This window comes from Nymphaea colorata, chromosome 1 (assembly GCF_008831285.2).
Source record: "Nymphaea colorata isolate Beijing-Zhang1983 chromosome 1, ASM883128v2, whole genome shotgun sequence".
NCBI lineage: Eukaryota > Viridiplantae > Streptophyta > Magnoliopsida > Nymphaeales > Nymphaeaceae > Nymphaea > Nymphaea colorata.
This window is the reverse complement of record NC_045138.2, coordinates 11497782-11521944: the sequence shown is the minus strand read 5'-3', so window position 1 is coordinate 11521944 and position 24163 is coordinate 11497782. Positions and strand designations below refer to the sequence as shown.

Here is a 24163-nt window from a genome sequence, read left to right as displayed (position 1 = left end):
AGCAACTCCTTCAACTGCTAAAAGTCATCAGGTATTTTGAAAAAACTCCACCCATCATTGGAATAAGATACTATTCAACCCACCCCCATCACCAGCATCCACTGCTGTCAGCCACCACCACCATCCGACCGCAATCTTAGGGACGATGCTAAGCCCGACAGGCGGTCACCTGCCACACCGGAGAACACCATTGGTGCCGACTTCCAAACAGACGGGGAATCCCTCTTTTGCTGAGTGCAGTGCCCAAGCCGTTGGTGGCTGGGCTGTCAACGAATTGAGGGAGCGTTGCTAGATGGGGGACAAGCCTGCCAAACGGCTGCCACGCACCGGCAACCCACTAGTGGCCCTCATTGGGCTGCTACTCCTTGTGGATATGCCCTCGTGCATAGAGACTGTCAAGCTCCCAGCCGACACCCTAGCAGGACAAGATGCGTGTTGGGTCCCATCTTGGGACCCATATCCACCCACTCAGCCCGACAATAAACTGAAATGCCAAACCAGGATGGATTTCCCAACTTGGTTCGAACCAACTAAGCTGATTCAGAGCTTGGGAACTGGTTTTTGGACTCCTACATTCAAATTTGGAGCCTCGGCCAATCCTCAAGCAACCTATCGTGAGTTGGGCTCAGGTTCACCCTTAAACTCGACCTCAAGCACTTGCCCATGTCTAGATGAGAAATGCCAAAGACTACCCAGGCCAAAATCAGAACCCAACAGTACTCCTGTTTCCTTTTGAGCCAAGTCAAGACCTCATATGCTATGGATTGCGAATCGAGCTCCCACCTTGTCCCCCATCCCCCCACAGGTCATGATTTGAAGTCCCACCCATCCTTATTGGGATCTGATCGAAGACCCGAGGCTCGGCCCCTCGGGCTATGAATATATGCATGACGAATCATCCCTATCTACATCCTCAATTCTCCAAGGTCAACCATGTTACCCTTAACTGAACCTCAATTATTATCTTGGAACCTACCAAGCCCCGCACACTGGCTCTAGACCAACCAAAAATGCACAAACTACCTCTAACCTTTCATCCCACACCCTATCAGGAGTGACATGTTGTACAATTGGCAACACCTAAGCCAACTGGACTGGTCCCTCCCTTTTCGCAGACCGGCAAGGGCAGCACAGGGATACCAATTGCAGCAAAGGCGGCCTCATCGGGAGCACCGATAAGTGAGGATGGAGGGTTGACCTATTCAGCAGCATGCCGGTCGAACTTGGTATGCCTTGGAACTTATAACTTGCAACTTCATTAGAACAGGGTACTGTTGACGTGACTGGGTTTGGGTTTGCACCCAATCCAACCTGCAGTCCAAGTTGAGTCCTATTTAAGTAAACTTTGTAACCCTAATTTAGTGTTAATGAGAATTAAGAGAGAGAGTGACCGGCAGCTAGTGAGCGTCGAAATCATCTCCTATCATCATGGTTTTTTCCTCATCTTGAGGGTTTTCCACGTTACATTTGTGTTCTTTGTGTGTTTTTTTGTTCAACATGGTATCAGAGCCAAGTATCTGAGTTTTTGTTTTGGACGATAATCCAGCTGGCCATTGCACTTTGGCATGAAGTTTTGCAGCTTGCTGTCGTTAGTCGCCCCTTCCTGCTGTTAGAATGTATGTATTCCTATATATATATACATATATCTATACGCATGTATATTACATATATTAGTGTGCTAATATATGTCTTATATATATATAGATATGTGTATAGTTTAGGGTACTTAGGTCATGCTTGTAATTTTCTATTTCTTTTTGTACTTTTCCCTTTCTTTTGTTTTTTATTATTTTTTAGAGGAGAACTAGCTGTTGGGCCTGTCTCCAATGGCTAGATTTCTAGCCGTTGGAGATGGCCCAACAGCCATCTCCCCTCCTCCTCTCTTCTATTCTTGTATTATAAATAAGGGACTGCAGTCCCTTGTTTTGTTATGGCTTTTTAGCTACTTCATGTAGTGTTTATTAGAATCAATATATGTTCTTTGTTCCTCTTGGGTGTGGCCTCTTGAGTATTACTTTGTTGTGTTGGAGGAAGCTTCAAGTGTGACATTATTGAAGCATTAGTCTTGTTTGGGCCTGATTTACATGGTATCAGAGCAAGGTTTTGGCTATTCATCTGGCTGTCATTCAGTTTGAAGTTTCAGCTTTTACTCTTTCTTTGGAGCCGTGAAGCACTCCAAGTGTTCGACGTTATTGCTGGCTGAAGTTTGACATAAGAAGGTGCTGTTTTGCTGGCCTCTTTTGGTGATTTTCGTGACGTGATCTAGCTCCCTTGGTGGTACAGATTGTGGCTGTTTTTTGCATGTCAAAAGCTTTCATTTCTCGTGGCTGTTTTCTTCATTCTTTCGCCATCTCAAATATACAAGTTTTACACAAGAAGAAGGGTGACTGGTTTCTTTTATTGCTGAGATTTTATCCTTGCCGTGGACTTCTTTTCACGTGGCAGCTAGCTTCTTCATAACTTGTAAGTGGATCTACCTTGTTGATTGTGCTCATGGATGACAAAGTCTCTTCTCTTCCATTTCCCAAACTCTCATCAACAAATTATATACAATGGGCTAGAACTATGAAACATTTTATTCGTAGTAAAAGCCTTTGGGGACTAGTTTGATGGGACAAAACTTGAACCACAACTAGTCCTTACTAAAGTTGTTGATGGAAGAGCTATGGAATTGGACGGAACCGAAAAAGAGAAAGTAGTGGCTGAATACAACAAGAAATGGGAAGAATGGAGTGTTGGTCATCACAAAATTATTACTTGGATCTTGACTTGTGTTGACAATGCTATTAGTGGGCAAATCTCTAAATTAAATTCTGCCCTAGAGGCTTGAGAGTATATAAATAAAACTCATACCATGAGAGATGTTGCCTACATGCATAATGTTCAACTCAAAATTCACAATCTCCAACAAGGAGATAGATCCATTAAAGATTATGTGGCTGAAATGGATCAATTGTATGATGAATTAAGTATATTTGAACCACATTTGATTACAAGATTTTTTTCTTAGAGAAAAGCAAATACAAGCATGACCTAAGTACCCTAAACTATACACATATCTATATATATATAAGACATATATTAGCACACTAATATATGTAATATACATACATACATACATATATATATATATATATATATATATATATATATATATATATATATATAGGAATACATACATTCTAACACCTGCCGTCTTCACTATTGCCATGGAACTTAGATATCGTCGTGGGGTTGCCGCTCATGTCTTCCTCCCGTCACTTTCCTTTGCCATTGCCAATGCTTTCCGCTGCCTACCTATTGTTGTCGTTGTCATTGGCCGTTGTCGTCTACCGATGCTTTCCGCCGCCTTCCTTGGGGTTCGTCTGCCATTGCCGACACTTTGTGCTGCCGTCCTAATTGTTGTCGCTCTCATAGTCTACTTCGCCTAAGCACCTCTGTCGTCGCTCGAGTGATGTCGTCACCTACATCGCCAAATCTTCTACTGTTGTAGCCTGCATCACCAAAACCGTCTACTATCACTCCCTGCTTCTACTGCTTCTGCCGCCATCGTCTGTGCAACTGCCTACGCCTGCACAGCTGCCGTTTGTTTGATTGTTGGTGCTGTCAGCGTCGTTGCATGCCGCAGCTGCTTCCTCATGTGCTCTTGATTGTTAAGTTACTACATTGTGATGGCTGAATCAGATTCATCGGCTGTTAGTACTAACCAGACATATGTTAGGGTCTCCAAAACTGAAACTATTCTAGTTCAAGTCACTACTATTCGACTCACTAAAGATAATTATTTGCGTTGGTCCGCTGCTATTACAATGGGAATTGCTGGTCGGGGGAAGATTACTTATGTCAATGGGAAGAACCTGAGGTTAGCTCAACATGGAACATGTGGTTTCTTAAGGACAACCAAGTTAAAACTTGGATTGTCAACTCTATGTCAGCTGATATTCAACCTCTCATTCTTCGTAAGAGGACTGCCAAAGATACGTGGTTTATCTTAGAACAAGTGTATGGTCAGAATCTGATGAAAGAGGTATATGCTCTACGGCAAGGAGAGCTTTATGTGGCTAACTTTTATGTGGCACTAAAATCCAAATGGGAAGTTGACTACTACTCTGAGGATACTTGGAATTGTCCCCAAGACTAGATGTGGTATTGGGCCAAGGAATGGAAGAACAGGGTGTTTATGTTATTGGCTGGACTGAATGACGATTTCAAAGGCATTAGAAGTCAAATTCTTAAATCATAAGATATGGTCATCATTGAGGATGTCTATTCTATTCTCGCATTGAGGCTAAAGACCAACGACATCTTGTTATGACAGGAAAGGAGGGGCTTGTTCCTCATGCACTGAGCGGTCTGCCCTTGTTAGCCGAGCAACTATGGAGGCTCCTCAACCCTCTCAGAAGTGTACTCACTGTAAGAAATATGGTCACACCATTGAATTTTGTTGGGATCTTCATCCTGAGAAGAAAAATAGCCGTGGAAGAGATTCTATGAGGAAGAAGTCTACCTCTGAAATTGCAAATCCAGATGTGGGGAAACCAACAATCTCTGTTGATCAGATTCATGAGCTTGGTGCATACCTGAGTCGCATTGATACTAGTCAGGCTGAGTCATCAGATGATGTAAAATCAATCGTGCCCTTGCAATCTCTAGTGAAAAATGTAATTCTTGTGTGGGAGAGTGGAGTGTTGATAGTGGTGCTATGCACCACATGACATAAAATTCTAAGGTTTTTCATGAATATAAGCTCTCTTTTGGGAAAGAAAGGGTTTCTCTTGCCAATGGTTCATCTATCACTGTTAAACAAGTTCTTAGTCCATAATGCCTTACATATTCCTCACCTTACCTTAAATCTCTTGTCTCTTAGCAAGACTACAAAGGAATTGAATTGTGAACTTATTTTTTCTGCTAATTGTTGTGTTTGCACGACTTGATGACGGGAAAGAAGATTGGGATTGGTTTGGTTTCTGAGGGTCTATACTGATTACCCATGTGTGTTGCTACAGCTCTCGTGACGGCGGTTAACAAGACGAAGAAGAGTAGAGAAGACTTCCTTCAGCTTTTCTTGCGGTGGCATGAGAGACTTGGGCATCTTTCATTCGGAGTGCTTAGACAGTTGTTTCCTGACTTATTTTCCAGTTTAGATATAACCATGCTATCATGTGATGTTTGCCATCTAGCTAAACATGTTAGGGCTTCGTACCTTGTTTCTATAAGTCGTTCTAATAAAGTATTTGCTTTCATCCATTCGGATGTGTAGGGGTCTTTTGGAACTCTCTCTTGTAATGAATTTCAGTGTTTTATTATATTTATAGATGATTACTCTTAGAACACCTTTGTGTACTTGCTGAAAGACCGTAGTGAAGTGCCTAATGTCATTGAGACCTTCATCATTCTTCTAGAAACTCAACGTACAGCTTCCGTTGAGACCTTCCGGTCTGACAATGCATGAGAGTATACGTGTTGTTTTGTCGACAGTTTCTTTTGGCAAAGATAGATTGTTCATGAGACATCTGTAGTTATATCTTTCCTCAAAATGGGGTTGCTGAATGAAAGATTCATCAGTTGCTAAATGTCACCAAAGCTCTCTTATTCCAATGACATCTTCCAAAGAAGTATTGGGGGGATGCTGTGCTAACCAGTCCGTATTTGATTAACCGTAAGCCTAGTCGTGTGTTGAATGGACGTACACCTCATTCTATGCTAGCAAGGAGTTGTGAACCTATTTCTCTTCCATCTTGGGTTTTTCACTGCGTCTGTTTTATCCACAATCACGGTCCCAATATCAAAAAACTTGATCCCAGGTCAATTAAGGGTGTGTTTCTTGGTTACTCTCCTACTAAAAAAGGATATAAGTGTCTAGACCCTTCAACTGGCCATGTATATGTAACAAAGATGTCTCATTCCTAAAACATGTTTCCTATTTTGGTGAGAGTTCTCTTCAGGGGGAGAGGTCCACATGAAGGGAAGAGTATTCTCTAAATTAAGAGATTCAGTTTATAGACTTTCTGAAGTACAAAAAAGAGTTTACATGCCTTCTAGAGCACAAAAAGGATGATGATTGCTCAACTGGAAATGATGAGGAGCATGACCGCTTGTTTGGGCAGGTTTACTCCAAAAGAAGATCGGCTGAAACAGAGTTAGCTGGTGGGTTGACTGATGACCCTGATCCCAATCCTAATCCTACACTTTCCCTGGATGACCCAAGTCATGCTAGTGAGATGTCAGTCGGGGGTAGTCAGATAGAAGCTGAAAATGAAGAATTACCCATTGCTCTTATAAAGGGTATTAGGTCATGTACTCAACACCCTATTGGTAATTTCATATCATATTCTAAATTGAGCAAGAACTGCAATTGTTTTATATCTTCTCTTTCCATGGCTGTGATTCCTAGGTATATTACTGAGGCTCAGAGTAATCCAAAGTGGGCCCATTTGATGCAAGAAAAAAATGGAAGCACTGAATAAAAATAGAACATGGGAGGTGGTAAATATCGCTGAAGCGGCTCATCTTATAAGATCCAAGTGGGTACAACATTAAATATAAGCCAGATGGAAGTGTGGATAGGTACAAAGCTCGCTTGGTTGCCAAGGGGTTTAGTTAGAAAATATGGGATTGACTACTTGGAAACGTTTGCTCATGTTGCTAAGATGAAGACCGTCAGAGTTATCCTCTCCTTAGCAATAGTAAAGGAGTGGAAGATCTACCAACTAGATGTTAAGAATGCATTTTCTACATGGAGACCTTGAAGAGGAAGTATATATGTTCATGCCTTCAGGATATGAGGAACATGGAAAATATTGCAGGTTGAAGAATGCCTTGTATAGGCTCAAGCAATTTCCTCGGGCATGGTTTGAACGACTCAGACTTGTAATGAGACAATATGAATATCTTCAAAGGAATGAGGATCACGCTCTATGTAAAGAGAGAGGACCACAAGGTAACTCTTCTATTGGTATATGTTGATGATATGATTGTCATAGGTAATGATGAAGATGAAATAACGAAGTTAAAAAAAACTGTTGGCAATCGAGTTTGACCTCAAGGACCTTGGCAAGTTAAAATATTTCCTTGGCATTGAAATTGCTAGGTCAGACATAAGTCTTGTGTTAAATCAAAGAAAGTACACCCTAGATTTATTAAAGGAGACTGAAAAACTTGGGTTTAGACCTGCTTCTACTCCTATAGATGTTGGAAACAAACTTAGCCTCAGATATGGGGAGTCCCTCTGTGAAGAAGCAAAGAGAAGATATCAATGTCTTGTTGAGAAGTTGATTTATCTCACTCTTACTAGACCTGATATTATTTTGCTGTGAATGTGATGAATCAATTTATGCATGCTTAAAGGCAGTTGATAGGATCTTATGTTACTTATGTTAAGATGTGTTTATATTCAGTTTTAGGTTTAAGAGGGTACTTTTGTAATAACTTTTCCTTTAGATGGTTCTCTTGTAACTTCTCTCTCTCCTCTAGTCTATATAAAGAGGAGTTAGGGCAGATTTCGAGGTTAATCAATATTATTCTTTCTAATCTTATCATGGTATCAGAGCTGCAGCCGTCTCCTCCTCCTCGGCGCGCCGATTGAGTGGCGCCACCCGCCGCCTGACCGCGCCCATCGCTGCGCTTCCTCCGCCCGCTCGTGTCCACCCATCTCCGCCCGTCGCTGACCTCTCCACCCGACGCCTCCGCCCGTCGCTGTCCTGACCTCTCCACCCGACGCCTCCGCCCGTCGCTGTCCTCTCTGCCCGACGCCTCCGCCCGCCGTTGCTGTCATCTTCGCCGCTGCCCGCCGTGGCTGTCATCTCCGCCCGCCGCCGCCGTCCGTCGCTGCTGCATCGCCGCTGCACGCTGCATCGCCGCTGCTGTCTCCACTGCTCCTCCGCTGCTCCGCCGCTGCTCTGCACGCTGATTTTCCTCTCAGCGTCTTCGCTGTCGTCTCTGGTATCTCTCTTCGTTCAGCTCTGTTGTTGCCTCTTCCAGCCGATCAGACTTATGGATTGCTGCCTGCGTTAACTGCATATTGCTTCATGATCAGCATGTTGTCTTTCGATATGTGACTGTCTTCTTTTGCCTGCACTTCCTATTCCGTGGCTCGGTTTCCTCCTTTGTGTTGAGCGATGTCTGAAATTAGCAGTGGCGCTAATACCTCTTCCTTTGTGTCGTCGGGAGAGATGAAGAGTTCCCCATTTTCCAGCATTATCACCAAAATGGATGGGGGTAATTACGAGATGTGGGCCATGCAAGTAAAAAGAACCTTGATCGCTCATGAGAAGGAACATCTTATATTAGAGCCCGAGCCCGTACAGAAGGTAGGAAAATATACTACTTGGTTTAAAGATAATTCGTTGGTTATGGTATGGATTGTTGGTACTCTTACTCAAGACATTGCAAATGAAGTCCTGCATAAGGAAAGTGCAAAGGATATGTGGGATTCCCTTGCAGCCACCTATTCACAAGCAAGGAATGAAACAAGAATTATGCAGCTTCATCATGATATTCATCAGATGTGCCAAGATGGTCGACCTCTTCATACTTATTATTCTAGTCTCAAGTCCATGTTTGAGAGACTAAATAGCTACTTTCCTACATGTAAGTGTGAACAACAAAAGGCATACAGAGATATGCTTATGGTCGGAGTATTTCTGTCTGGATTAGACTCTGTTTATAAATCAGCAAAGAATCAGATGCTCACTAGTCCCTCGATTCCTCCTATTGATGAAGCTTATAGTAGGCTAAGCAGAATTCCAATCCCTTCATCGACTGTTCTTGATACCACTTCTGCTATGCTTGCTACTCGTGGCAGAGGTGGGTCCCTCTTTGCCAGAGGACGAGGATACCGTGGCCGTGGCAATACCCCTTTGCGCCCAGTATGTCAGTTTTGTCATCGCATTGGTCACACTGTGGATAAGTGTTGGCAGAAACATGGTCGTCCAGCTGTTGCCAATCAGACTGTATTTACTGATTCTCCAGAGCAGCCTAAGACTCAGCATACTGTTTCCTCCAGTGAGTTACGTGCAGATGATATTATCTCTCAGTTGAGAAATTTGATTGGAGATAGACCTCAACAAGCTCCTGATCCGACCACCTCTACTATCACTACTGCTGCCAGTGCATCTTCATCTGGTATGTATTCTGACACTACAGATTGGCTCATTGATTCGGGTGCATCGACACATCTCTGTGGAGACAAGGCACAGTTTACTTCTTATGTCCCTACTCCACCTGGTCGCTCGGTTATTCTAGCAGATGGCAAATATTCTCCAGTTGTTGGACTTGGAGAGGTCCAACTTACTTCATCATTACCGTTGCAACATGTTCTTCATGCACCAGAATTCCCACATAGTCTACTATCTATCAGTCAGATTACCAGAGATTTAAACTGTCGTGCGATATTTGACTCCTCTTCTCTTGTGTTTCAGGATATACTGACGGGCAGGGTGATTGGCAGTGGCCGTGAACAGGGAGGTCTTTACAGGCTAGTGCATCCCTTTCCCTTTGCTGGGTCTACCTCTGCAGGGTCGTCCTCATCCTCGGCTTATACTTGGCATCTACGTTTTGGACATCTACCGTTTCAAAAACTGCTGCATGTTCTTCCTCAGCTGTCTCCTAAGTCTTCTTTTCAATGCGAGTCTTGTCAGTTGGGCAAACACCATCGGTCATCCTTTCCTCCGCGGCCCAGTAGAAGTAGCCATTCTGTGTTTGAGTTACTTCATTTTGATGTTTGGGGTCCGAGTCGTACACCTGATCTTCAAGGTCATCGATATTATCTTGTTGCTGTCGATGACCATAGTCGTGTTAGTTGGGTTTTTCTTATGAAGCATAAATCTGAAGTGGGTCATGTAATCAAAAATTTTATCAATGAAATTCTGACTCAGTTTGATACTTGTGTCAAAATTGTGCGCTCTGACAATGCTCTTGAGTTCTGTGCTTCCTCTTTAGAACAATTTTTCAGGGATAAGGGTATCATCCACCAAACCTCTTGTGCCTATACTTCCCAACAAAATGGGGTTGCTGAACGGAAACACCGTCATATTCTTGATGTTGCCAGAACCATTATCATACATAGCCATGTTCCCCATTCTTACTGGGGAGATGCTGTTCTCACAGCATGCTATCTTATTAATCGAATGCCGTCATCTGTGTTGGGAGACCTTATTCCTATCTCTGTCCTCTTTCCTGACAGAGACTTGTTTTCTGTTCCACCTCGTGTTTTTGGATGTGTTGCCTTTGTTCAGTTGCTTGGTCCTGGGCGAGATAAGTTGTCTCCTCGGGCCATCAAAACGATCTTTGTTGGTTATTCCCGCACTCAAAAGGGATATCGATGTTATGATCCTTCTAATCGTCGGTATTATGTGAGTGCTGATGTTACATTCTTTGAATCAACCTCTTTCTTCTCTCCAAATGGAACTCAATTAAGGGCGCCTGAATTGAATGATGAAGTCCATTTTCCTCTACCTCTCATGAGTTGTCCAAAACCAGTTGATCCACGCTTTGGGGCTGTCTACCAACGTCGTACTAAACCTGTTGCGCCTGTTCACTGTGCACCTGTGCCTTCACCCAGCACGCCCAAGGTAATTCCTGACACAAACTCAGCTGACAATTTTTTATGTAATGATGACATAGGAGAATGTCACGAGCATGTTCATGCTCCTAATGAACTTGATATGCCCATTGCTCAAAGGAAAGGCAAACGCAGTTGCACTTTGCATCCTATCTCTGGTCATTTATCCATGGATAGACTCACTCCTATGTACCGACAGTTTGTCAAGGGGCTGTCGGCTATTGCTCTTCCACAGAATCCCATGGATGCTCTCTCTGATCCCAAATGGGCCGCAGCTATGCAAGAAGAGATGGATGCTCTTCAGTCTAGAGGCACCTGGACACTTGTTACTCCTTCAGCTGATGCAGCCATTGTTGGTTGCAGATGGGTCTTTACTATCAAATACAGCGCGGATGGCAGCATTGACAGATATAAGGCTCGTCTGGTTGCAAAAGGCTATACTCAAACTTATGGGGTTGATTATTATGATACCTTCTCTCCTGTGGCACGACATGCTTCTTTACGGATTCTCCTTGCTGTGGCTGTCAGCAAGAATTGGTCCCTATCACAGCTTGATATCAAAAATGCCTTTCTCTATGGTGACTTACATGAAGAAGTGTATATGCAGCAACCACCAGGGTTTGTTGCTGAGGGGGAGTGTCAGAAAGTGTGCATATTGCGAAAGGCGATTTATGGTCTGAAACAGAGTCCTCGAGCTTAGTTTCAGAAATTGTCAGAGAATATTGAGAATGAGGGCTTTAGACGTTCTTCGGCCGACCATTCCCTCTTTGTCAAGAAGACTTCTACAGGTACGGTGATAGTTCTTGTCTATGTTGATGATATCATTGTTACAGGGGATGATGATCAGGGGATTTCCAACATCAAGGATGTCCTTGGACAACACTTTGTCACCAAGGACCTTGGTGAACTACGTTATTTCCTCGGTATTGAGTTTGCCAGAAATCAAAAGGGCCTTATCATGTGCCAGAGGAAATACGTTACTGATGTTTTGCAAGAGACAGGGATGCTGGGGTGTCGACCTGCATCCACGCCTATGGATATCAATACCCGCTTGTATGATGATGATACTGAAGATGTTGATGCGAGACAGTATAAAGGGATTGTTGGGAAGCTCCTATACATCACTGTTACTCGACCTGACATTGCCTATGCTGTTAGCAGAGTGAGTCAATTTATGGATAAGCCCAAGAAAGTTCATTGGGATGCTGCTATGATGATTCTTAGGTATCTAAAGAATTCACCAAGAACGGGACTCTTCTTTCAGAATGGTACCTCACTCACTATATCTGTGTATGTTGATGCCGACTATGCAGGATGCCCCTCGGACAGAAAATCCACTACTGGATTTTGTGTGTTTATTGGATCCAACTTGGTTACATGGAAGAGTAAGAAGCAAACTGTGGTTGCCAGATCAAGTGCAGAATCTGAATATAGAGCTATGGCTCAGGGTACTGCTGAAGTTATGTGGGTTAGATCCCTGATGTTGGATCTAAATGTCGAAGTGCCTCTTCCTATGCAACTGTTATGTGATAACAAAGCTGCACTGTTTATTGCTACTAATCCGGCTTTTCATGAAAGAACCAAGCATGTTGAAGTAGATTGTCACTATACCAGAGACATGATTCAAAAGGGGTTTGTAAGTACCTCACACATTTCAACTACAGGGCAAACGGCTGATATCTTTACTAAGGCTCTTGCAAGGGGACCACATTCCAAAGCTGCTGTTCCAAGTTGAGCCTATTTGACATATACGCTCCAACTTGAGGGGGAGTGTTAAGATGTGTTTATATTCAGTTTTAGGTTTAAGAGGGTACTTTTGTAATAACTTTTCCTTTAGATGGTTCTCTTGTAACTTCTCTCTCTCCTCTAGTCTATATAAAGAGGAGTTAGGGCAGATTTCGAGGTTAATCAATATTATTCTTTCTAATCTTATCAACTTAAAGAGGAGCCCTGACAAGGGTCTCTTGTATGTTAAGCAAGACTTCCTTAAGATTGAAGGTTATTCAAATGTTGACTGGGCAGGATGTGTGGATACCAGGAGATCCACCTCAGGTTATTATATTTACTTGGGAGGAAACCTCGTGGTGTGGAGAAATAAGAGACAGAACGTTTGCTCTTGCTTCAATGCCGAGGCTGAATATACGGTTGTGGCCATGGGAGTCTCTGAGCTATTGTGGTTGAAAGTGCTATTGACTGACATCAGAATCAAAACAGAGGGTTGAATGAAGATGTATTATGATAACAAGTCTGCAATCAACTTGGCCAACAATCCGGTGTTACATGATAGAACAAAGCATGTGGAGATTGATCTTCATTTCATTCATGAGAGAATTGATGCTAAAGAACTTGTCCTGCCCTACATGAAGTCTGAAGATCAAACAACTGATGCACTAACCAAGGCCTTGCCATCTACTTCATTTGAGAGAAATGTATTAAAGTTGGGCATGTTCGACCTATACGCCCAACTCGAGGGGGCGCGCTGACGTGTTTTATATGACTGGGATGGGTTCTGGACCCGATCCGACCCGCAGCCCATGCTGAGTCCTATTTAAGTAAATTGTGCAACCCTAATTCAGTGTTAATGAGAATTAAGAGAGTGAGTGCCCGGTAGCTAGTGAGTGCGGGAATCATCTCCTATCATCGTGGTTTTTTCCTCGTGTTAGGGTTTCCCACGTTACTTTTGTGTTCCTTGTGTGTTTTTCTGTTCAATAGGTATGTCCTTGGAGTCTCCCATGACGTTAGTTTAGGACTAAACCAGAACTCTGTTTGTGCAACCAAGAAACTAAATGACAACTCAGCCAGCAGGAAATCAGCAAAAGAAAAAAAAAAACGAGGAACCAGTGGCAATTTCAGCAGAATTTAGATGCAGCAGAAATGATGAGATTCAGCCCAGTTGAACTTAGATGGACCAGAAATAATTAAATATGGATTCTGCAGAATGAACTGGCTGAGATGAATCCAGATACAGCAGATATAATAAAATCCAGATGCAGCAGATACCCACAGCCACAATAACACGATAGCATATATGACGGCAGAAATATAAGATGCGAAGAATAGAAAAAGTCCACATCAGCAGCAATTTAATCCACATAACAGCAGTGTAACTCTGTTAGACACTGTCGACCAAAGGTGAAAACGGCGTATTGACTACTCTGGCAAGTCTGAACTGAAGCAATTAATCAGAGGCAGAAATTTAGATCTCTTCCCACAACGACTTCAACATATTCCTCTTCAACAACACAAATTCAGATCTCTCTCTAATCCAATGACTTTGACTGGTCGCTAAAAAAAACTTACAGCAACTACCACTTTAAAAGGCTTTGCCATCACCATCTGGCCACCAGCAACCACTTCCAACATCCTCCACTGCAGCATGATAGGGAGCCCACCACCACTGTCTGCGACTGCTCCACCACCCACAAGATCTGTTTGCCTAAAATCTAGGTCTTCATTTGCAATCAAATCTGGGGTCTCAGAGTTCTACCGCTACAGGGACGAGATGAGGAAGAGAGAGATGAGATGGGGAGGAGAAAAAGGTGAGAGAAGAGGGAGGAGAAAAAGGTGAGAGAAGAAGGAGAAGAAAGAAGAGGCAATCACTCACACGGGCTTCAGGCCTTCCTAGGACACGAACCGCTCTGATACCATGTTGCTAAATGATATGAGAGAGAAAGTTCACTTTCCAATTAACCCAAATCTCAATTAAGTAGAGATTAGAGGTCAACACAAAGGATTACAATAAAATCCATAAAAAAAACATGAAAATAATAAAACAGCCCTCTAAACTATTTGAAAATACTACCGACTTTTTTCTTTTCCAACATCCTCAATGGGCAGTAAAGAACAGAAGACTGTTAAGTCTGTACGTATAAGTGTAAGGGGATCGGGTCTGGATCGGGTCTGTTCAGACCCGATCCACTTCGTTTTTATGTCTTCACTTCTAAGTGGTGGCACCTCTTGTAATTACTTCATGTTTTATTCCTCTTTTTGTTGTAACCTAATTAGGTTTATGTTTTAATATAGAGATCAAGCATCGTGTGGCTGCATTGGCCGACGGTTCTCTTACCTTCATTGCTTTCTTCTATTCTCTATTCTCCATCCTCCTTATTTTCAGACGGAGAGACGTGATTCAGTGGTGTTTTAGTGAAGATTCTCACATGGTATCAGAGACAGGTTACATCGTCCTCCGGTGAGTGATTTCTTCTTGGAGTACTCTGCCCTAAATCTTATTTTCTGCCGTGCTTGGAGTATTCTGCCCTAAATCTTATTTTCTGCCGTGGTTATCCTCAAACTCTGTTTCCGCCCTTAATCCCACGATTTGCCCTAATTTCTGTTGCCCTAAATTCTGTTTTTTGCCCTAAGTCACACGGTTTGCCATAATTTGCCCTAATTTCTGTCGTGACCTTTAAAATTCTGCCCAAATCGTCTATTCTAATCCTCTTTTTCAATCATGGACCAGTCGGCTCCCTCTCTTCTATCTTCTAGTTTTCTCTCACAACTCATCTCTCAAAAACTGAACCATAGTAATTATTTGACTTGGAAACGTCAAATTGTCCCATTTATTAAGAGCCATAGACTGTATGGGCACATCGATGGGACTACTCCAGCACCTCCAAAGTATGTTAACCATGAAATAAAGAAGACAGTCGTGGGAGATAAAGGTGCTGGGGCCTCGGCTGGAAATGAAATCAGTTTTGAATATGAAACTCTTCCTGAGAGCAATCCCGAATATGAAGTTTGGCTGGCTCACGACCAGTCTCTTGTTGCTTATATCACTTCTACCTTGTCAGAGGAGGTATTGGGAGGTATTGATGATGATTTAACTGCCCTAGAGTTGTGGTCTACCCTTGCCACAACATATTCTCAAGTCTCGGAAGCACGTTTTCTACAATTAAGAAGGCAATTTCAGGATATCAAGCGTGGGACGCGTACAGTTTTGGAGTATTTGAATGAAATCAAGAGTGTTAGTGATCAGCTTGCTGCAATTGGACATCCCGTCAGTGACAAGGACAAAGTCCAACAAGCCTTGAGTGGACTGGGAACAGAATTTGATATTTTTTGCACAGCCTTGGAAGTCTTACCTGTTCTCCCATCTTTTGAAGATCTAAAGGCCAAGCTTTTTCAACATGAAGCTAGTCGAGTTCAACGACATAATCTGGTTCCTTCCAACAGCCACAATGTACTGATCACAGGAACTCACGCACTGCAAGGAAATCGCACTCGTTCTTGGACTCCTCAGGCAGGCATGGGAAGAGGGATTCTCCCAACACCGCCAGGCATGAATACTACCTCTGCCACATCTAGGAGAATCCCGACATGCTTCTATTGCAACAAGAAGGGGCATGTAAAATTAGAATGTTGGCACAATCCTCAGAACAAGAATAGTCAGGTCAGGCGCGAGAACAGGACAGCAGCGGGGTCAGCTCCATCCTCATCTGGATCAAATCCAACTTCAAAGGTTTCAGCAGACGTGCAGCAACTTCTAATGACAGCCTTATCCAAACTTAACTTGAAGCAAAATGAGCAAGGAGAGTGGTATGTGGACTCTGGAGAAGCAGCCCACGTTACTGGTGACACAGGTAATCTCTCTAGTGTTTCCCCTTATTTAGATCAAGGCTCAGTAGTCACGGGAGATGGTTCCCATCACACAATATCGCACATTGGAAATGCACAAATATCCATGGGTTCTTCCATTCCATTAAAGAATGTCCTTGTTGTTCCAAGTGTCAAGAAAAATATTATCTCAGTGTCCAAACTTATTGATGATACTCAATCCTCTGTTGAATTCACACCATCTTCTGTTTATGTCAAGGATGCTCAAACCAAGAAGACATTTGCTGAGAGCACTCGCAAAGGAGATATGTATGTCTTTGAAGAAGCTCCAAAGCTTTCTAAACCTCACCCTCCAGATTCATGTTCTTCAAGTCATAATGAAGTCAATGTCGCAGAATATAATAAGCCATCCATTTGGCATGGTCGGTTAGCTTATTATAGTCAGTCTTTTGTTCGAAGTCTTGTTGCAGACGGACTCTTAGATAAGTCCAGTCTGAGTTCAGTCAGTGAGTCCAGCATGTGCTCGAGTTGTCATCTTTGTAAGAGCCATGCCCTTCCTTTTCAGTCAATTAATAAAAGAGCTTCAAGGATTTTTGACACCATATATTCTGATGTTTGGGGGCCTGCTCCAATTCCCTCTTCTTCTGGGAGTAGGTACTATGTCATTTTTATAGATTCATATTCCCGACATACTTGGATACACTTCATGAAACACAAATCTGAAGTTTTCCGTTTGTTTACTCAATTCCATGCCTTGGTTCGAAATAAATACTCCAGTAATATTGTGCATTTTCAATGTGATGGTGGTGGTGAATTTATTTCTAATGAATTTACTGAGTACTTACTAGATAATGGGATCACTAGACAAATTTCATGTCCGCATACACCTCAGCAAAACGGAATTGCTGAAAGGAAACATAGGCATATTATTGAAAGTGCACTCAGCATGATGCATGAAACAGACTTACCTATGACATTATGGACCGAGGCTTTCCATACGGCTGTCCATGTTATAAATCGACTGCCATTGGCTTTGCTTGATGGCAAATCCCCATATTTTTTATTACATCAAGGGCAGCCACGCTATGAGGAATTGCGTGTTTTTGGATGTGTTTGCTATGTGCATGTTGATGTTTCCTTACGTAACAAGTTTCAAGATCGTGCTATTTTGTGCAGAGGCGTGTTCATATTTCACGGCATGTTGTTTTTGATGAAAACAGGTTACAAGATCCCAAGGCTACTTGCATGACACTCAAGGATAAAAATGAGGTTTATGATACTGGGCTGCATGCTGAAATCCTAAGACAAGGGGCTGACCGTTTGATTGAGCACGAGGAGCAAGATGTTAATGAGCCTAAGACACTTGTGAGCGATTCCTTGGACAGCATGCCCTCATCCTCACAACCCCATGATTCACCTATACATAGTCGGTTCTCAGGCCTTGTGTACTCTAGGCGATCAGCTCCTACTGCAGCCCCACGTCAGTCCCAACGTGTGCGACATCCCATTGATCGGTGGGTAAGTTATAACAACTTTTCTTTAGATTTTCAGTTGTTTATGACAGAAGTCAGCAAGAAGGTTGAACCAAAATCCTATCACCATGCAAGTAAGGAAAAATGTTGGGTTGAAGCTATGAATGAGGAAATGGCAGCATTGCATGAGTGTCAAACTTGGCAGATTGTCCCTCGTCCAACTGATAAGAATGTTGTGGGCTCCAAATGGGTCTACAAACTGAAATATAAGCCAGATGGTAGCATTGATCGACATAAAGCACGTCTTGTGGCCCACGGTTTCACACAGCAATATGGGGAAGATTATGATTAAACATTCAGTCCGGTTATTAAGATGGGCACAATACGTGTGATTATTTCTCTTGCAGTCTCATATGGGTGGCCTCTTTATCAGTTAGATGTCAAAAATGCTTTTCTAAATGGGATTCTTAAGGAAGAGGTATACATGGAGCAACCTCCCGGCTACAATACTCATGATCCTCAAAAATGGGTTTGTAAGTTACACAAGTCTTTATATGGGCTGAAGCAAGCTTCTAGAACATGGTTCGATCGGTTTTCTCATCATATACAACAAGCTGGTTTTCTACGAAGCTCTCTAGATCATTCCTTGTTTATGTATCATACCGAAGAAGCTACCACTTGGTTACTTATCTATGTAGATGATATTGTTATAACTGGGAATTCTTCTTCTCATATATCTTATGTTAAGGATCTGTTGCAGCAAGAATTCAAGATGAAAGATCTCGGCGAACTTCGGTACTTCTTGGGTGTTGAACTTGATAGAGCAAATGATCGATTGACTCTTACGCAGCATAAGTATACTCTTGATATTTTGGAAAGGGCAGGTATGATTAATTGCAAACCCATAACTACTCCTAGTGTTCTAAACACTAAATTGGCTACCTCTGATGGAACCGCTGCCTATTCAAATCCTACCTTCTATCGCAGCATTGTTGGTATGTTACAATACCTTACATTTACCCGCCCAGACATAGTCTATGCTGTAAATCAGATCTCTCAATTTATGCATGCACCCACAGAAGGACATATGGATGCTACTAAGCGGATCTTACGGTATCTCAAAGCTACTCTTGGGGATGGATTGATCTATACAAAGTGTCCCAATGTTTCTCTTGGACATAGCATATATACTTATACTGATGCAGACTGGGCAGGAGATCCTGATGACCGACGCTCAGTTTCAGGTTTCTGCCTTTTTCTTGATTCTAATCTCATTTGTTGGAGCAGTAAAAAACAGCGTGCAGTTGCACGATCTAGCACTGAGGCAGAGTATAGAGCAATGGCTGCAGGGACAGCTGAGGCATCATGGTTACGACATTTGCTTGGAGAGCTTCATGTACCTATTGTTCAGTCCTCATTGCTATGCGACAATCAAAGCGCCATCAAAATTGCCTTCAACCCCATTTTGCATAATCGTACCAAGCACATTGAGATTGATCAACACTTCATTCGTCAGAAGGTTGAAAAAGCCGAGATCTTGCCTACTTATATATCCACCAGTGAACAGATAGTTGATCTTTTTACCAAAGGTCTTACAGGGCAGCATTTTTGGGATTTGAAAAACAAGTTGTGCATGATCAAATCTCATGCACAATTTGAGGGGGGCTGTTAAGTCTGTACGTATAAGTGTAAGGGGATCGGGTCTGGATCGGGTCTGTTCAGACCCGATCCACTTCGTTTTAATGTCTTCACGTCTAAGTGGTGGCACCTCTTGTAATTACTTCATGTTTTATTCCTCTTTTTGTTGTAACCTAATGAGGTTTATGTTTTAATATAGAGATCAAGCATCGTGTGGCTGCATTGGCTGACGGTTCTCTTACCTTCATTGCTTTCTTCTATTCTCTATTCTCCATCCTCCTTATTTTCAGACGGAGAGACGTGATTCGGTGGTGTTTTAGTGAAGATTCTCACAAAGACAATGCTAGAAGAGAAATTTTTGCTACTCACAAAAGTGCCTCAAAGAATTTACAAAGCAGGAAGGGACAAAAAGCCCCATACATACAAGAGAAGGCAGCTCCTCTAATTATTAGAGAGCATTTTCTAATGGCTGGGGAAGCTAAGGAAACTTTAAAACTTTAAAAAATAAATGAATAATAAAGACAGAAAATGATATAAAATAAGCATAAACAAAAGAAGAATATACAAGCACACATATACACTTACATAACATATATACACAATCTGAATACATACTGTAGACAGAAAGTATATATACATACGTATATGTACAAACATAAATACATATATATATATATATACAATATGCAAATACATATATATCTTTATCATTTAACAGTAGCACTATTCATTCAAAAAATTAGCCATCAGCTTGAAATGGGAACAGATACTTCATTTTATATAAAAGAAGCATCTCTTAATCAAGAATAACATCACACAGCCATGTGAATATGAATACATGTTGTGCATTTGAAGTATATAGACATGTATATTTGTAGATATGCATGCATATACACAATTTGCAAATATATACATATATCTTTACCATTTAATGGTAAGACAATTCACTAAATTATCAGTCGACCTTTGTGATCTTTGTCCTATATAGAAAAAGCACCTTTAATTAACAATCAACATCACAATTGCAATTTATATAAACTATATATAAAAGCCCCATCTAAGTTACCATACAGTATAGTAACAGGATAATGTGCATTTGTACATGGAGAAAAATTGTAAACTTAATAGCAAAGTCAGATGGCTATAAACTTACATATTTATAGATGATATGTTATACTTGTAACCTGTTCAGTGTAGTTCACTTTATAAATTTAGAGTCATGCTTTGCAGAAGAAACAATTTGAAAAATGCCCAGTAAGATTTATATATTCTTTAACCAAAAAAAAAAAAAAGACATAGCACTCTTCACCTGTCTGTTCCTTATTTGACCGAACATTTGTCGCAGCCTTCTTCTTGCACACATTTAGCATCAAGTCGCCGGGTCGCTGATGAATGCCTACTATTTGTCCTTTATAAACATCAATGCCAGGTTCCACAAACATCTGTCCTCTTTCTTGAGAACTAGCCAAAGCATAAGATGTAGTTGTTCCATCCTCAAAAGCAACCTGTAATACATCAAACACATGAAAGTATATAACTGCCATAACAAGATGGACTTGGAAGTTGATGAACACAAGAAAGTTGATGAGAAACATCACAGTTAATTGTGAAGTATGTGTTATACACCACCTAATCTCAGGATTGGGAGCCTACTCCTGAAAACATAAGAATGGGGAACAATTGCTTACCAGTGATCCTTGCTCTCTGGTGCTCATATCCCCAGCCCAAGGTCCATAACTATCAAAGACTGTGTTCAGAATTGCCGTACCACGTGATGCAGTTAGGATGTCATTTCTTAATCCAATAAGGCCACGAGTTGGAATCTTATACTTGACTACTACCGTGCCATCATTTCTGTAATTGAAAATGAAATAAAGTTAACTAACTATACAATCAGAAATTAGAAGAGCTGACTGGCATTCTACCATTTATAACCATACAGCATAGTGAAAAAAACATCTGAATATGAACTCAAGATACTTGAAAGTTGAAAGTAAAATTGAAGAAGTGTCTCACCACTGGACTCAGTTTAATGCAACAGACTAAATAGAAAGGAGCACTTATTTGTCGATATGGGATGAGAATTCTAAGAGACATATACTCCCAGAAAAGAGACTAATGATATGACTTGATGCATCCTTTCTATGTCTTTTCAGGATGACCCATCACTTCCATAATATTCCAAAGCAAATACGCTCAAGTTTCCAGAAAAATGTTAATCAGATGACTTGACGCATGAAGCACTCTCTCTCACTCTCTCACCCTAAAGGAAACAAGTAACATTTAAAGGGTTTATATATATATATATATATATATGTGTGTGTGTGTGTGTGTGTGTGTGTGTGTGTGTATGTGTGTGTGTGTGTGTGTGTGTGTATGTGTGTGCACGGGCTACCTTTTTGTGCATATCTATGAAGGGTATGTAATCCAAATAGATCTCATGGCCTAAATGAGATAATTTAACTGTAATCATGATCATCACTAAATAATTTTTCTGCATCCAACGTCTACTATCATCCCTGCAAAGCTGTCCAAATGGACAAGCCATTTGTTACTTAAGAACAAGAAATATGAAGAGATGTATATAATTCACGTACCCAGCTCCCTGCATGTCAAACATCTGCCCACGTCGTCTCCCAAGAAGTTCCACAACGGACCCCAAATATTCCTCTGATACCTCTACAGTGGCAATCTGTGATGGTGGGAACAAAATCAATTTCTGGGACCTCAAAAAGAGAACGTCTGATATGCAAAATAAGACATCAGCTACCACAAGGCCTCTAGCTAAAGGATGGATTTGTAATTGAGCTAGCAAAACCTTTTAACTTCTTAGCATCAGTTAATACATGCTTCAGCAAAAATTCACTAAGAAACAGATGAATAATAAGGATACAGATGCATAAAACCTATTCCTCACAGGACGCATCAACCACATTAGTAGTTCTCTTACATTAACTATGCATGACTTGAATACACCAATTGGATACATTTCAGACACAAAAAGAATACAATCATCCAGGATAGGCTTTAATTTTAGAACTAAAATATTTAGGGGCTATGGATACCTCAAATGGCTCAAGCAATTCATCATTGACCCTCTTATTTATAACTTTAGGAGGCCCCACCATAAATTCATACCCTTCTCTCCGCCTGCAAAATTAGCATATATCATATATCAAAAAGATGCACATGAACTAGCCAACAGGAGTAAAGAATAACAAGAAGTAGAAACACAAGTCACATGTTCTCGATCAGTATTGTTATGTGCAGCGTGCCTCTCCCACTAACAATAAAAGTATCTGCTGATTCGCCATCTTCAACTTTCATAGCTAAATTTCTCTCAAGCTCACGGTATAATCTGTCTCGAAGTTTCCTACTCGTAACATGCTTTCCCTGTAAGACAACATGAATTGCACCATAAAGAATAAGCCATCCCAATCACATATCCAACAGGAAAAAAGGATGAAACAAAACTATGCATCAGTAAGCCAGTCTGCCTCAAGTTCCACTAAATTAGTGTAACTTAGCAGTCCATGGTCAAAAACATGAGCAGCGAGCCTTTATTATACACATAAAAATACAAACATGATAAGCCTATCAGAATGACCAAACCATAATGCACAATGGAAGCTAGTTATCAGTAGTTAAGTGCAAACATGGAACACCAATTACAGAAGGTAAAACATGTTCCAGAATCACCTGGGGCAACCATAACACCCAAAAAGAGCTCCTCTTGTACTAGGTTTGAAACTGGTAAACGAACAAATTTTGCAAGACTTTCGTAAAACCTAAAAATGGAGAGAAAAACATTTTACAATGTCTTACTCTGTTTCTGTTATGTCAATTTTGTTTTGAAAATATAATAGATTCTATCAGGCATGAAGAAACTCATTTCCCACTAGTGCAGGGGAAGATATCATCGGACCTCATGTTTCATGGCTTGTCACATGGAGCTCCTATCTCTCATTTGTTGCTGATTGTAAGAATCTTCACAAAGAACTCGTCTCTCCGTTTTGCATCAGATATATTGAAAAGAGAGAGGATGAAAGAAGGCGATGGAGGAAAGGGAGCAGCCGGCTTAACACAGCCCTGCGTTCCTTAATCTTTTAATTAATCAATAACCCTAGATAGGTTACAACAAATTTGTACAGAAAAATATAAAATATTACAAGAGAGCCACCGCCTGGTATCCTTAGGCGTGTGGATATAAAGAGAATGGATCGGGTCTGAACAGACCCGATCCCCATACGCTAAGAGCTCCCCTCAAGTTGTGCATGAGATTTGATCATGCACAACTTGTTCTTCAAGTCCCAAAAATGCTGCCCTATGAGACCTTTGGTAAAAAGATCAGCTATCTGTTCACTGGTGGATATATAAGTAGGCAAGATCTTGGCTTCTTCAACCTTCTGACGAATGAAGTGTTGATCAATCTCTATATGTTTGGTGCGATTATGTAAAATGGGATTGAAAGCAATTTTTATCACACTTTGATTGTCAAATAGTAATGATGACCGAACAATAGAAAGATTGAGCTCTCCAAGTAAATGACGTAACCATGACGCTTCAGCCGTCCTTGCAGCCATTGCTCTATACTCTGCCTTAGTGTTAGAACGTGCAACGGCACGCTGCTTTTTACTGCTCTAACAAATGAGATTAGAATCAAGAAAAAGACAAAAACCTGAAACTGATCGTCGGTCATCGGGATCGCCTGCCCAGTCGGCATCAGTATATGTATATATGCTATGTCCAAGAGAAATATTGGGACATTTCGTGTAGACTAGTCCATCTCCAAGAGTAGCTTTGAGATACCGTAGGATTCGCTTAGTGGCATCCATATGTCCTTCAGTGGGTGCATGCATAAACTGAGAGATCTGATTTACAACATATACTATATCTGGGCGAGTAAAGGTAAGGTATTGTAACATACCAACAATGCTGC

The 24163-nt window shown here is 41.5% G+C and overlaps 1 protein-coding gene across 2 annotated transcripts in view; it reads right to left on the bottom strand.

The window, feature by feature from the left end:
• The window catches only part of LOC116268053 (putative elongation factor TypA-like SVR3, chloroplastic), a 43804-nt gene that overhangs the window by 3663 nt on the left and 15978 nt on the right, over window positions 1-24163 (bottom strand). For both annotated transcript variants that reach the window (XM_050078944.1, XM_031649886.2), the window contains exons 9-13: window positions 22466-22617; window positions 22290-22374; window positions 21822-21916; window positions 20913-21078; window positions 20534-20729 (exon numbers count right to left, since the gene is read on the bottom strand). In XM_050078944.1, coding sequence (XP_049934901.1) covers window positions 20534-20729; window positions 20913-21078; window positions 21822-21916; window positions 22290-22374; window positions 22466-22617 — 694 coding nt within the window. The remainder of the gene's footprint in view (window positions 1-20533; window positions 20730-20912; window positions 21079-21821; window positions 21917-22289; window positions 22375-22465; window positions 22618-24163) is intronic.